Source organism: Panulirus ornatus, chromosome 28 (assembly GCF_036320965.1).
Source record: "Panulirus ornatus isolate Po-2019 chromosome 28, ASM3632096v1, whole genome shotgun sequence".
Classification (NCBI taxonomy): Eukaryota; Metazoa; Arthropoda; class Malacostraca; order Decapoda; family Palinuridae; genus Panulirus; species Panulirus ornatus.
Genome location: NC_092251.1, coordinates 22,564,939 through 22,581,037, shown reverse-complemented (window position 1 = coordinate 22,581,037; position 16,099 = coordinate 22,564,939). Strand labels below are relative to the sequence as shown.

General features: G+C 41.1%; 1 protein-coding gene across 7 annotated transcripts in view; it reads right to left on the bottom strand.

The window, feature by feature from the left end:
- LOC139757901 (electron transfer flavoprotein beta subunit lysine methyltransferase-like) overlaps nt 1-16,099 on the bottom strand; it is a 251,269-nt gene that overhangs the window by 61,881 nt on the left and 173,289 nt on the right. For all 7 annotated transcript variants that reach the window (XM_071678839.1, XM_071678838.1, XM_071678841.1 and 4 more), the window contains 2 exons: nt 8,273-8,448; nt 1,911-2,041 (listed from right to left, as the gene is read on the bottom strand). In XM_071678839.1, coding sequence (XP_071534940.1) covers nt 1,911-2,041; nt 8,273-8,448 — 307 coding nt within the window. The remainder of the gene's footprint in view (nt 1-1,910; nt 2,042-8,272; nt 8,449-16,099) is intronic.

The following is a 16,099-nucleotide window of genomic DNA, read 5'->3' as shown; positions in this document are numbered from 1 at the left end:
GCTTTCTTGCGTGCCTTCCATCGGGCAGGTGTGTATGGCAGCAGATGGTGGGAAGACCTGTGTCTTGGAGAGCAAGTGAGAGGCCTAAGGTGGTGGCTGGTCCTCATACTGCTTCCGATAAGTTGTTGACAGCATGACCTCATCTCAGCAAAGGTCACCAGGCTGACCGTCTCAGGCCTCAGCTCGTTGCTTCCAGCAGTATCTTGAGTGATGTGCGGTTGGGTCAGTTCTCTTCATTACCATCATAACAGCTGTGGGACATTTTGCGGCTATCCCCATGGCTCCATTTTATACTCACTAGCTTTCTGCAGACTTTGTGCATTGTGCACAACCATAGTTTCACTGCATCGTACACTAATGATATCAAAACACTGATGTAAACAATCGAGGACAATTGTCCCTAGCCTAAGCCAGGTACCTATTTTATCAAACAACCCCAAGGGTTGGATGAACAGCTGGGTTGACGGTGGACTGACTGCCATAACCAGGATTCAAACCAATGCACTTGACTCTGGGCGGCCAGTGAATATGTCATGGTCAGGAACGCTAACCGCTACACCACAGGAGTTATTTCTTTCCCGTAAACCTCTACAAATCTTAATCCTCACCTCCACGAGACAGTGATCAGACATCCCGCCAGCTATCCTTTTCAGCATATTTACATCTAAGTCTCTTTTATATGCCTATCACTTAGTATATAATCTGATAATGCCTGCTCACATACATATACTTATGAATGTCCCTCTTTTTAAACCAGATATTCCCAATCACCAGTGTCCCTTTTTCAGCATACAACTCCAAAAGCTGTTCACTTTTACCATCCACTATACTGAATACCCCAAGACCCCTAATTATACCCTTAACTGCCAAATTACTCACCTTCATATTCAAATCACCCATCACTAATACCTGGTCTCTTGCATCAAAACTGCTAACACACTCACACAGCTGCTCTAAAAACACTTGCCTCATGTGATCTTTCTTATCATGGCCAGGTACATAAGCACTAATAATAACTCATTACTGGAATTCTCCCCAAAGAGAAAGTAGGGCTCTTTAATTTCTTTAACTCACTGGCTGCCTCCCATAAGGAAGAAAAAATAACTTTAAGGCACCAATATTCAATAACATGTACCTTTAATCCTTAACTTGTTCCTATCATCTTCTAATAATGCTTACTGGACTGTTTCCTTCAGCATATAAAGATTTAAAGCTTCAATCTGATGTCTGTTTCAAATAATTATCCATGTATGTCACTGGTAGCAAACCAAGTTCGTAAAACATGATTTATAAACAATACAAATGTGAAATGTGAAAATTTACCTTGAAAAAATCTGAACTTATGTAGTGCAATTTGGTGTTCACAGAACAAATTCATCATAGGAAAAAGCCATGATCACTGTATGATTAACAAGGATAAGAAACATCCATGTCACTAGCATAGGACCTCCCCCATTCTCTAAAAAACCCTCCCACACCAACACAGAAGAAAATATACTTATTTTGGGGAGTTTTCTTTGATAAAGTATGATAGACATATTATGTAAAGAAAAAAGAATTTGTAAATTTTTTCACATATGTGGTTCATTTAGTGGGAAGAACAATGTTTTATGGGTTAAACACAGTATAATGCACATTCTTAACCTCTATTTTCTAAGTATCACATGTCTTCTGAGCATTTCCTTTAACTTCTTCCAGCCAGAACCAAATTACTCTGCCATATCAAATATTTCTCTTGCTTAATCATTTATTGCTACATTACACACATATAGAAATGTCAGTTTCAGTTTCTCTAAATTCCCAGATAGATTCATTTTCCTGAACCTTAATAAGTAGTTCCTACATTAAGTCTTCTTTATTTTTTAATACATCTAATGAGGGTATGAAATTTGAATTTCATGGGTATTTACCTTCATCCACATCATTAAAAGTGACTTGTTTTGCTTTAGATACTTTTGCTGCCAATCCACTTGCTCCACAGCCACATCCAAAGTCAAGAACACATTTCCCTTTAACAAGATGAGAATTATCCAGCACAAACCTGCAAAAGAAACAAACTTTAATCGTAAAGCTGACAGAAAGAGAGTGATATTTACAGCACTTTTTGTAATTTCAAATAAAATTCAAATTACTAATATTCAAGAGCCTAACATGAATGAGAATTTTTTTTATTTAGGCTTCTAATCTCTTCATATCAATAGACTTTGTTTTATAAAAACATGATAGTCTAAAATTAATCATTCTGACCAGGAATGATCTCCATGACCCATCCATAGATCACAGACTTTCAAAGATACATGAGTACAGAGAGTAAATAGGTAACTGAAGACCTCTTTGCCTATGATAAGGCTACTTCCTTTCAGTAAATCATTCTTAATCATGCAAATGTATACTTACCTAAGTGGACAGCTGAAAAAAATAGTGGTAAAAATCAGGTAACATCTGACATGGTAGAAGGCATTTATCTTAATGAGACAAATGATAATGAAAATACATTGAGAAACATGAATGAAACCTTTTCTTACAAAAGGAAAGATGTGTGGGTAAGAGTGAGTCAGCATACTTAAATATGAATTACCGTAACACCATAACAACAGACTGAACCCCATGCGGGATTTTAATCCCCTTCTGTTTCCACAGAGCAGGTGATTCATTGAAAGAGGTTGCTGTACTCAAAAAAGGATTTTCAGTTTGCATATAAGACCCTTAACCCATCTCATTTCCTAGCTTCCTGTTCCATTCAGTCACTCAACTTTCTCAGCAGAATGTCTGCATACATCCAAGATTCTCCATAGCATGCAACACTATGACAGACAGTAGGCCAATGATATCACTAATGAGTGAAAGATGCTGACTGGTGAGCCAAGTCAGCAGGTCACTAGCACCAAACAGTAGGTTAGCCTTCACCTCATCTGAGGACAGAGGGTTAGAAGTGTCTAACCCCTGGGGATCCTAGTTTCTCTCTAAAATCTAGAGATGGTCTGACCATTTAGAGAAATTCATGCTATCCATCCAGCAATTTTTTCATCATATAAAGGGGAAACTGCTACTTCCAATTGCATGAATTAGACTAATCTGTTGCCAGTTGCAGAGGGCAAAAAGTGGAGTGCTGCCATCTACTGGCAGGGCTTGACAAGTGAGCTGACCATTTTCGACAATGTACTTCAATTGTTAACTACAAATGTTCAGTAATGTGTGGTAACTATGAAGCCACTATAATTAGTTTTGTACATTTTTTCAAAACCATGTGATCTGAAACAAATTCTGGGAAGGGGGTTTCAAACTATTGTGTCCTCTCTCTATGAAGGTTAAAGAAAAAGACGTCAAATAGGAGACTTTAGTAATCAACAAGAAAATTAGCATAATATCTACCACTACTATTCAACCAATTTTGTGATGCCTCACTATGCACAAAGATTCTCCAGGAATTAGAACTATTGCGTAATACTCTTTCTGTCAAGGTTAAAGAAAAAGATGTCAAAGGGGAGGAGACTTCAGTAATCAACAAGAAAATTAGCATATTTACCACTAACATTTTTTTTTTTTTTTTTTTTTTTTTTTTTATACCTCGTCGCTGTCTCCCGCGTTTGCGAGGTAGCGCAAGGAAACAGACGAAAGAAATGGCCCAACCCCCCCCCATACACATGTACATACATACGTCCACACACGCAAATATACATACCTACACAGCTTTCCATGGTTTACCCCGGACGCTTCACATGCCTTGATTCAATCCACTGACAGCACGTCAACCCCTGTATACCACATCGCTCCAATTCACTCTATTCCTTGCCCTCCTTTCACCCTCCTGCATGTTCAGGCCCCGATCACACAAAATGCTTTTCACTCCATCTTTCCACCTCCAATTTGGTCTCCCTCTTCTCCTCGTTCCCTCCACCTCCGACACATATATCCTCTTGGTCAATCTTTCCTCACTCATTCTCTCCATGTGCCCAAACCACTTCAAAACACCCTCTTCTGCTCTCTCAACCACGCTCTTTTTATTTCCACACATCTCTCTTACCCTTACGTTACTTACTCGATCAAACCACCTCACACCACACATTGTCCTCAAACATCTCATTTCCAGCACATCCATCCTCCTGCGCACAACTCTATCCATAGCCCACGCCTCGCAACCATACAACATTGTTGGAACCACTATTCCTTCAAACATACCCATTTTTGCTTTCCGGGATAATGTTCTCGACTTCCACACATTTTTCAAGGCTCCCAAAATTTTTGCCCCCTCCCCCACCCTATGATCCACTTCCGCTTCCATGGTTCCATCCGCTGACAGATCCACTCCCAGATATCTAAAACACTTCACTTCCTCCAGTTTTTCTCCATTCAAACTCACCTCCCAATTGACTTGACCCTCAACCTTACTGTACCTAATAACCTTGCTCTTATTCACATTTACTCTTAACTTTCTTCTTCCACACACTTTACCAAACTCCGTCACCAGCTTCTGCAGTTTCTCACATGAATCCGCCACCAGCGCTGTATCATCAGCGAACAACAACTGACTCACTTCCCAAGCTCTCTCATCCCCAACAGACTTCATACTTGCCCCTCTTTCCAAGACTCTTGCATTTACCTCCCTAACAACCCCATCCATAAACAAATTAAACAACCATGGAGACATCACACACCCCTGCCGCAAACCTACATTCACTGAGAACCAATCACTTTCCTCTCTTCCTACACGTACACATGCCTTACATCCTCGATAAAAACTTTTCACTGCTTCTAACAACTTGCCTCCCACACCATATATTCTTAATACCTTCCACAGAGCATCTCTATCAACTCTATCATATGCCTTCTCCAGATCCATAAATGCTACATACAAATCCATTTGCTTTTCTAAGTATTTCTCACATACATTCTTCAAAGCAAACACCTGATCCACACATCCTCTACCACTTCTGAAACCACACTGCTCTTCCCCAATCTGATGCTCTGTACATGCCTTCACCCTCTCAATCAATACCCTCCCATATAATTTACCAGGAATACTCAACAAACTTATACCTCTGTAATTTGAGCACTCACTCTTATCCCCTTTGCCTTTGTACAATGGCACTATGCACGCATTCCGCCAATCCTCAGGCACCTCACCATGAGTCATACATACATTAAATAACCTTACCAACCAGTCAACAATACAGTCACCCCCTTTTTTTATAAATTCCACTGCAATACCATCCAAACCTGCTGCCTTGCCGGCTTTCATCTTCCGCAAAGCTTTTACTACCTCTTCTCTGTTTACCAAATCATTTTCCCTAACCCTCTCACTTTGCACACCACCTCGACCAAAACACCCTATATCTGCCACTCTGTCATCAGACACATTCAACAAACCTTCAAATACTCATTCCATCTCCTTCTCACATCACCACTACTTGTTATCACCTCCCCATTTACGCCCTTCACTGAAGTTCCCATTTGCTCCCTTGTCTTACGCACCCTATTTACCTCCTTCCAGAACATCTTTTTATTCTCCCTAAAATTTACTGATAGTCTCTCTCCCCAACTCTCATTTGCCCTTTTTTTCACCTCTTGCACCTTTCTCTTGACCTCTTGTCTCTTTCTTTTATACTTCTCCCACTCAATTGCATTTTTTCCCTGCAAAAATCGTCCAAATGCCTCCCTCTTCTCTTTCACTAATACTCTTACTTCTTCATCCCACCACTCACTACCCTTTCTAAACAGCCCACCTCCCACTCTTCTCATGCCACAAGCATCTTTTGCGCAATCCATCACTGATTCCCTAAATACATCCCATTCCTCCCCCACTCCCCTTACTTCCATTGTTCTCACCTTTTTCCATTCTGTACACAGTCTCTCCTGATACTTCCTCACACAGGTCTCCTTCCCAAGCTCACTTACTCTCACCACCTTCTTCACCCCAACATTCACTCTTCTTTTCTGAAAACCCATACTAATCTTCACCTTAGCCTCCACAAGATAATGATCAGACATCCCTCCAGTTGCACCTCTCAGCACATTGACATCCAAAAGTCTCTCTTTCGCACGCCTGTCAATTAACACGTAATCCAATAACGCTCTCTGGCCATCTCTCCTACTTACATAAGTATACTTATGTATATCTCGCTTTTTAAACCAGGTATTCCCAATCATCAGTCCTTTTTCAGCACATAAATCTACAAGCTCTTCACCATTTCCATTTACAACACTGAACACCCCATGCATACCAATTATTCCCTCAACTGCCACATTACTCACCTTTGCATTCAAATCACCCATCACTATAACCCGGTCTCGTGCATCAAAACCGCTAACACACTCATTTAGCTGCTCCCAAAACACTTGCCTCTCATGATCTTTCTTCTCATGCCCAGGTGCATATGCACCAATAATCACCCACCTCTCTCCATCAACTTTCAATTTTACCCATATTAATCGAGAATTTACTTTCTTACATTCTATCACATACTCCCACAACTCCTGTTTCAGGAGTATTGCTACTCCTTCCCTTGCTCTTGTCCTCTCACTAACCCCTGACTTCACTCCCCAGACATTTCCAAACCACTCTTCCCCTTTACCCTTTAGCTTCGTTTCACTCAGAGCCAAAACATCCAGGTTCCTTTCCTCAAACATACTACCTATCTCTCCTTTTTTCACATCTTGGTTACATCCACACACATTTAGGCACCCCACTCTGAGCCTTCGAGGAGGATGAGCACTCCCCGCGTGACTCCTTCTTCTGTTTCCCATTTTAGAAAGTTAATACAAGGAGGGGAGGATTTCTGGCCCCCCGCTCCCGTCCCCTCTAGTCGCTTTCTACGACACGCGAGGAATACGTGGGAAGTATTCTTTCACCCCTATCCCCAGGGATAATATACATATATATATATACACACACACACACACACACACACATACGCACATACACACACACACACACATACATATATATACATATGAAAAATGTAAGAAACAATTTAGAAAACAAACTTTTAGCTTGAAAAGAATGAAAAAAAAATGAACGTCACATAATGGATCAACCTCTGGCTATGGAAAAGGAAATGTACAATTTATTCACACAAACGTCAATAGCAGTTCTCATCAATTTCACCAATGAATCAATAAGCTTCAATGTCTAAGCTACATTCTTCTCCAACTTCACTATTTTCTTGTCAAAACACCATGCATGAAAACTATCACTCCAGTAACACAACTGTTCAGCGTTCGTCTTTCCTTCGACCAATGGTGACGGGAAGGGTTGATCCGGACTAGGACGTTGGGCACAGTCACGAACTGGAACTCTGCATGTCGTTAGGGAGGTGGCTGTAGGGGTAGGGAGGGCCGAGGACCCAGACTGGACAGTGGTGGTGGTGGCGCTCTGACGACCGCCGGTGCTGCTGCTGCTACTGTTGCTGCTGCTGTTCACGATGCTGCACACCTCGAACGTGTTCGAAGCCTCGCTGCTTTAAAGAGGCTAGGCTTGAGTCGGCAGTCCGGAGCCACTATGACCCTGTCCCATTGTTGACGAGTTCATCAACGCGTTTTCACTCCCCCCAAGACACATCCTAACACTCTTCTGTTCCTGCCCACATCATCTTCTCAAGCACCGGATGGAACTGTAAAGGCTAATGGTATTCGAAAATCTGAATTATTTTTTTTGCTGACAGTAGTACTATGTGGAGACTCATTCAATGGCAAGTCAAGATTTTCCTGATCTAGTATATCGTTTTGGTACTTAAGATATATACCGAAACACTCCCACCAGTGCTGGAAGATCAAGAGGGTAGTTACAAGTGTAGAGATATGACCTGTCACAGGGAATAGTGTCTCTCTCTTTGTGGAAGCCGGAAATTCATCTTCAAAATAGTTTTGTGATACCTCACTATGCACGAAGATTCTTCGAGAGTTTGAATTGTAAAGAAGACCCATTATGACCTTAGTGAAGAATTATTCCTAAAAATCATGCTTTCAAAACTTATAAAAGTTTAAAACCCTGTCATTGCTAGCATGAAAATATCATGTGAGACTGGCTTATGAAACTATCAGAAAGAGACTGGCTACAGAAATTACCAAAGTGAAGCTGGCTACTCCATAACTCCCTCACTCTAGCATGAATCACTTTGTGATCATCATTAACAATGCTAACCTTAATCATGCAGAATATTTATAAAAATGCAAACCTCTTCACTTTTGATGAACCTGGGATACCGTTGTAAATATCTGGACTAGAATCCAGCTTCACATCATAATCAAAACACTAAGACACTTTAGTGCTCACCTTGACACAGCCTGCCCACCAGGCCAATAGAAGGCCCAAAAAGGTTCAAGGAATGGGGAGTCTTGTGGGTAGGACGTCCATAGCCGACAAGATTGAGTGATTAGGTGAAGTCGTAACTCAGGAGTGAGGTGTTCACTACTCAAGTTAGTCTCAGCAATAATCTGCTCTATGAGTATCTGAAAATAATATATCTTACATTCTTTCAAATTCCATATGAAACTATGGTATATAGCACACATACATATTCCACACACTTACAGCACAGAAGTTTAGGTAGACACTGTCATCAGAGTACACGTCACACTTCATAGTTCTTCCTCTTGTACATATAAATCCCCTCACTCCCAAGTAGCTCTGAAACCTTCAGGCTTAATTTCTTTCTTCCATAATTCTTTCCTCAGTTCCACACCATTTCACTGAACAAACTTTTACTTATCAACTACATCTTACACAATAACATCTTCCTCAGACATTACTCCTTCCTTTACCCATTTTCTTCTTCATATGCTCAGTTATCACACCATCTCTAGATGTATCTTATTTCATTGCTCAACTCTACTCTGGACCAAACTTACATCTACACAACTTTCTTTTTTCCATAATTTCTTCTTCATTTCAGTGATGAAATTGCTAGTCTAACTGTATCTCATCTTAATTTGGGTTAGACAAACATTTTATGTTATCACACAAGTCTACATCATATCTGGGCTCCAATGCTGCAAACCTGAAAGTACTAACCAGATCTTTTCAAATTTACATATTTTTTCTTTCTTTTCTTTCATACTATTTGCCATTTCCCACGATAGCGAGGTAGCGTTAAGAACAGAGGACTGGGTCTTTGAGGGAATATCCTCACCTGGCCCTCTTCTCTGTTCATTCTTTTGGAAAAAAAAAAAAAAAAAAAAAACCAGAGGGGAGGATTTCCAGCCTCCCGCTCCCTTCCCTTTTAGTCGCCTTCTACAACATGCAGGGAAGGTTCTGGCAGCCCTGATATCAGCTGTAAAGTCATATGGTCGAGATAAAGCCTCTTGGAAAAGAAGCCTCTATATAAAGGTATGAAGTAAGATTCAGAGGAGAATGATAAATGATGAGAATAAATACAAGGGGTGTAAAGAGAGACGTAGGTATTTACAAAAGTAGTACGTACATGTAACGTGATATACATGACATGCAGAAGGCAAGTTTGGATGTATGGGATGAGGAAATTGAAATGTTAGTGAAACAGGAAAAAGATGTGTAAGCCTGGATTTGCAGGGAAGGAGTGCAAGTGATTGGAAGAAAACAAGAGAATAAACAGGAATAACAGTGAGAAGAGAAGGTGGAGAAGTTGTAAAAGGCAAATACGATGTGAAAAAGAGATAATGTGATGTCAGATGTAGCATGTTTAGGAAAAGTTGGTATTTAGAGTGAAAAGTCCTGAAAATGGTATGGTGAAAAGAGAGAGGTAGTGAAAGTTTTACTTAAGATGAAATGCAGCAAAGCAGCTGGGGAGGATGGGACTGAAACTGAGTTTCTAAAAAATGAAAATAAGGGGGGGGGTGATAGTTGTGATTGGTCAGTTAGGCTATTTCATGTATTTATGACCCAAGGTAATGCACCTGAGGATTGGCAGAATACATATATAGTCCCATCATATAAAGGCAAGGGGGACAAAAATGAATGCTCATACTAGAGATACATATCTGCTGAGCATACTTGGAAAGGTGTGTGGGAAAGTGGCAATTGAGAGGCTAGTGGCATATAAAGAACATCTGACTGGGAAAGAGTAATATGGCTTCAGAGGAAGTAGAGGATATGTGGACCAGGTGCTTACAGTGAAGAATCTGAGAAGTACAGGAAAAAGAAAGTAAATCATATGTGACATCTATGTATTTGGAGAAAACATATGAGAGGGATGATAGATGCCTTGTGGAAGATGCTACGAATGTATGGTGAGAGAGAAAAACTACTAGAAGAAGTGACGAGCTTTCAATAAGAGAGTAAGGCATTTGTGTGAGTAGGAGCGGTGAAGGTGCATCTACATCAAGGGTGTGTCATGTCACCATAGCTGTTTAATCTGTTTATGGGTGGGTTGGAGGTAAGTAAACGTAACTGTTTTGTACATATTACAACAACATTTTCTTATCCATATGCTTAAGCCTTTAAGTCTTGAGTTGAAAACATTGTCTTCTGTGGCTTGATGAATATCAATATTATCTGTAATATAAAAGGATAACCTGAGCCATTTACAATAAGTGGGACATATACATTCAAATTCTAATGCAATGCTCAGGAATCTAAATCCCAGTGCTGTGACCATTTAAATCCAGTGTACTTTGTGACCCACTGCATCATCTTTGAGTTTTATATTTTCACTCTTAAAGATTGAGTCTTCCTCTAATATCAAAACAAGAATCAACTCTTATAATCTTCTGGTAAGTTCAAACTTGACAGACCGCTGTTATCATCATCCAAATCCTATAAAATTTCACTCGACTACAACGTGTAGCAGGGCAGCTGCCTAGGTAGGGCACATGTGGAATGTCCTCCCACCGTAGTTTTCTCTCAGTAACTGAACCCTGTAGATAATTCTCCTTGCTAGCTGAAGTTGCAGGTAGCATGTGGCACCTATACATGCCTGAAGTCAGTAAAGGAACTTCTGGCTCCTTAAAATGTGGGCAAGAAAAGTCAGACTGTACAGCGTAGGTGGTTTGGACTCTACTAACCAAATGTACATCATATGTGAGTAGGACTTAGTGTGTTAACTGCAGTTCTAAAATCACTGAACAGGCATAATATGCTTTCTGAACAAGTCTCAAAATGTGGTGTTCTTGGTATTCTGTTAAACTCATGTTCCATTTCACACAAAGATTTGTGCAATTTTTTTCTTGTAAGATGACAGTCATGTCTCAGGTTCCTTTCACTGTGTCCCAACTTCATTACTTTATATTTTGTCAGACTGAATTACATATACCATGTTTCTGACTAACTCTGGCCATTCCTTACTTCTCTCCTGTTTTTAGCATTATACACATTAATTTTCAAGTACAGGGACCTCGTGATTCAAGCATGTTTGATTTACATCATCTCTAGAATAACACATACAGTCCATTTACATTTTTTTTGTTTGGAATAACACAATCATCATTGAACCGGCAGCATGGTGGTGCAGTACTGCCAGTACTGTAAAAGAAGCATAGTGTGGCGTAGATATAGTCAATTGTCATGGCGTACTACAAAATTTTGCATTGCAGTACACTGTGTACTGCACACTTTTGCCCCTTGTATCATGCTATCAAAGTATCCTTTATGTTCTCCTGGTATAAGTTGTGCTAAAAAGTGAAAAGCTATCACCACTGAGGTTAAATGGATATGGTCAAATGTTAGGAGAAGTGAACAAACATCTGATATCAAGTGTGCTCTTGACTTAGTGAACCAGCTTTACAGATGATAGAGCAGAGAAGATCAAGGATAGTGCCAAGAATGGAACATTAAGCAGTGCATTTAAGACCTCATATTCCTGAAGTTTGAATATGAAGTGAATGGAACAAATGTTGAGCACATGGACTGAATAACAAACTCATAAAAATATTCCCATCAGCATGCTTGTGATGCAAACAAAGGCCCAGATATATATGATGACAGCAGAAGAGAGAGCAGCAAAGACATTTCAAGGAAATGGTGGTTGCTTCATGAATCTTAGGAAAAACACTATCCCTGGGGACAGGGGAGAAAGAATACTTCCCACGCATTCCCCGCATGTTGAAGAAGGCAACAAAAAGGGACGGGAGCAGGGGGCTAGAAACTCTCCCCTCCTTGTATCCTAACTTTCTATAAGGGGAAACAGAAGAAGGAGTCATGCGGGGAGTGCTCATCCTCCTCGAAGGCTCAAATTGGGGTCCGGGGAGTGCTCATCCTCCTTGAAGGCTCAGATTGGGGTGTCTAAATGTGTGTGGATGTAACAAAGATGAGAAAAAGGAGAGTTAGGTAGTATGTTTGAGGAAAGGAACCTGGATGTTTTGACTCTGAGTGAAACAAAGTTCATGGATGAAGGGGAAGAGTGGTTTGGGAATGTCTTGGGAGTAAAGTCAGGGATTGGTGGGAGGACAAGAGCAAAGGAAGGAGTAGCAATACTCCTGAAGCAGGAGTGGTGGGAGTATGTGATAGAGTGTAAGAAAGTAAACTCTAGATTGACGTGGGTAAAACTGAAAGTGGATGGAGAGAGATGGTTGATTATTGCTGCCTATGCACCTGGGCATGAGGAGAAAGATCATGACAGGCAAGTGTTTTGGGAGCAGCTGAGTGAGTGTGTTAGCAGCTTTGATGCATGAGACCAGGTTATGGTGATGGGTGATTTGAATGCAAAGGTGAGTTATGTGACATTTGAGGGAATAATTGGTGTACATGGGGTGTTTAGTTTTGTAAATGGAAATGGTGAAGAGCTTGTGGATTTGTGTGCTGAAAAAGGACAGGTGATTGGGAATACCTGGTTTAAAAAGAAAGATATACATGAGTATACGTATGTAAGTAGGAGAGATGGTAAGACAGCGTTATTGGATTATGTGTTAATTGATAGGCACGTGAAAGATAGACTTTGGACGTTAATGTGCTGAGAGGGGCAACTGGAGGGGTGCCTGATCATTATCTTGTAGAGCGAAGGTGAAGATATGTAGAGGTTTTCAGAAAAGAAAAGAGAATGCTGGGGTGAAGAGAGAGGTGAGAGTAAGTGAGCTTGGAAAGGAGACCTGTGTGACGAAGTACCAGGAGAGATTGAGTGCAGAATGGAAAAAGGGGAGAGCAAATGATGTGAGGGGAGTGAGGGTGGAATGGGATGTATTTAGGGGAGCAGTGATGGCTTGCACAAAAGTTGCCAGTGGCATGAGAAAGGTGGGAGGTGGGCAGAATAGAAAGGGTAGTGAGTAGTGGGATGAAGAGGTAAGATTGTTAGTGAAAGAGAAGAGGGAGGCATTTGGACAATTTTTGCAGGGAGGTAGTGCAAATGACTGGGAGATGTATAAAAGAAAGAGGCAAGAGGTCAAGAGAAAGGTACAAGAGGTGAAAAAGAGGGCAAAAGAGAATTGGGGTGAGAGAGTATCATTAAATTTTTGGGAGAATAAAAAGATGTTTTGGAAGGAGGTAAATAAAGTGCATAAGACAAGAAAACAAATGGAACATCGGTGAAGGGGGGCAAATGGGGGGGTAATAACAAAGAGTGGTGAAGTGAGAAGGAGATGGAGTGAGTATTTTGAAGGTTTGTTGAATGTGTTTGATGATAGAGTGGCAGATATAGGGTGTTTTGGTCGAGGTGATGTGTGAAGTGAGAGGGTCAGGGAGAATGATTTGGTAAACAGAGAAGAGGTAGTGAAAGCTTTGCAGAAGATCAAAGCCGGCAAGGTGGCAGGTTTGGATGGTACTGCAGTGGAATCTATTAAAAAAAAGGGGGTGACTGTGTTGTTGACTGGTTGGTGAGGATATTCATTGTATGTATGGCTCATGGTGAAGTGCCTGAGGATTGGTGGAATGCATGCATAGTGCCACTGTACAAAAGCAAAGGGGATAAAAGTGAGTGTTCAAACTACAGAGGTAAAAGTTTGTTGAGTAGTCCAAGGAAATTATATGGGATGGTTTTGATTGAGAAGGTCAAGGCATGTACAGAGCATCAGGTGGGGGAAGATCAGTGTGGTTTCAGAAGTGGTAGAGGATGTGTGGATTAGGTGTTTGCTTTGAAGAATGTATGAGAAATACTTAGAAAAACAGATGGATTTGTATGTAGCACTTATAGATCTGGAGAAGGCACATGATAGAGTTGATAGAGATGCTCTGTGGAAGGTGTTAAGAGCATATGGTGTGGGAGGTAATTTGCTAGAAGCAGTGAGATGTTTTCATCAAGGATGTAAGGCATGTGTACGAGTAAGAAGAGAGGAAAGTGATTGGTTCCCAGCAAGTGTTGGTTTGGTGGCAGGGGTGCATGATGTCTTTATGGTTGTTTAATTTGTTTAGGGATGGGGTGGTTAGGAAGGTGAATGCAAGAGTTTTGGAGAGAGGGGCAAGTATGCCATCTGTTGTGGATGAGAGGGCTTGGGAAGTCAGTTGTTGTTCGCTGATGATACAGCACTGGTGGGTGATTCGGGTAAGAAACTGCAGAAGCTTGTGACTGAGTTTGGTAAAGTGTGTGACAGAAGAAAGTTGAGAGTAAATGTGAATAACAGCAAGGTTTAGGGTTCAGTGGGGGTTGATGGACAAGTCAATTAGGAGGTAAGTCTGAATGGAGAAAAACTGGAGAAAGTGAAGTGTTTTAGATATCTGGGAGTAGTTTAGCAGCGGATGGAAGCATGGAAGTAGAAGTGAGTCACAGGAATAGTGGTTCCAATAATGTTATATGGTTGTGAGGCATGGGCTACAGATAGGTTTGTGCGGAGGAGGGTGGATGCGTTGGATATTAGATGTTTGAGGACAATATGTGGTGTGAGGTGCTTTGATCGAGTAAGTAATGAAAGGGTAAGAGAGATGTGTGGTAATAAAAAGAGTGTGGTTGAGAGAGCAGAAGAGGGTGTATTGAAATGGTTTGGTCACATGGAGAGAATGAGTGAGGAAAGATTGACAAAGAGGATATATGTGTCAAAGGTGGAGGGAACTAGAAGTGGGAGACCAAACTGGAGGTGGAAGAATGGAGTGAAAAAGATTTTGAGCGATTGGGGCCTGAACATACAGGAGGGTGAAAGGCGTGCAAGGAATAGAGTGAACTGAAATGATGAGGTATACCAGGGTCAACATGCTGTCAGTGGCCTTTGTTGTCTTTTCCTAGCACTACCTCACATGCACACGGGGGGAGAGGGGGTGCCATTTCATGTGCTGGTGGGGTGGCAGCATGAATGGATGAAGGCAGCATGTATGAATATGTACATGTGTATATATGTATATGTCTCTGTATGTATATGTATGCATACATTGAAATGTAAAGTTATGTATATGTGTGTGTGTGTGGCATTTATGTATATACATGTGTATGTGGGTGGGTTGGGCCATTCTTTCATCTTTTTCCTTGCACTACCTTGCTAACACAGGAGACAGCGGCAAAGTATAATATAATGATGCTGGGGAGAATGTTGGGGTGAAGAGAGTGGTGAGAGTAAGTGAGCTTGGGAAGGAGAGTTGTGTGAGGAAGTACCAAGAGAGACTGAGTACAGAATGGAAAAAGGTGAGAACAAAGGAGGTACGGGGAGTGGGGGAGGAATGGGATGTATTTAGGGAAGCAGTGATGGCTTGCGCAAAAGATGCTTGTGGCATGAGAAGCGTGGGAGGTGGGTTGATTAGAAAGGGTAGTGAGTGGTAGGATGAAGAAGTAAGATTATTAGTGAAAGAGAAGAGACAGGCATTTGGACGATTTTTGCAGGGAAATAATGCAAATGAGTGGGAGATGTATAAAGGAAAGAGGCAGGAGGTCAAAAGAAAGGTGCAAGAGGTGAAAAAGAGGGCAAATGAGAGTTGGGGTGAGAGAGTATCATTAAATTTTAGGGAGAATAAAAAGATGTTTTGGAAATAGGTAAATAGAGTGCGTAAGACAAGGGAGCAAATGGGAACTTCAGTGAAGGGGGCTAATGGGGAGGTGATAACAAGTAGTGGTGATGTGAGAAGGAGATGGAGTTAGTATTTTGAAGGTTTGTTGAATGTGTTTGATGATAGAGTGGCAGATATAGGGTGTTTTGGTCGAGGTGGTGTGCAAAGTGAGAGGGTTAGGGAAAATGATTTGGTAAACAGAGAAGAGGTAGTGAAAGCTTTGCGGAAGATGAAAGCCGGCAAGGCAGCAGGTTTGGATGGTATTGCAGTGGAATTTATAAAAAAAGGGGG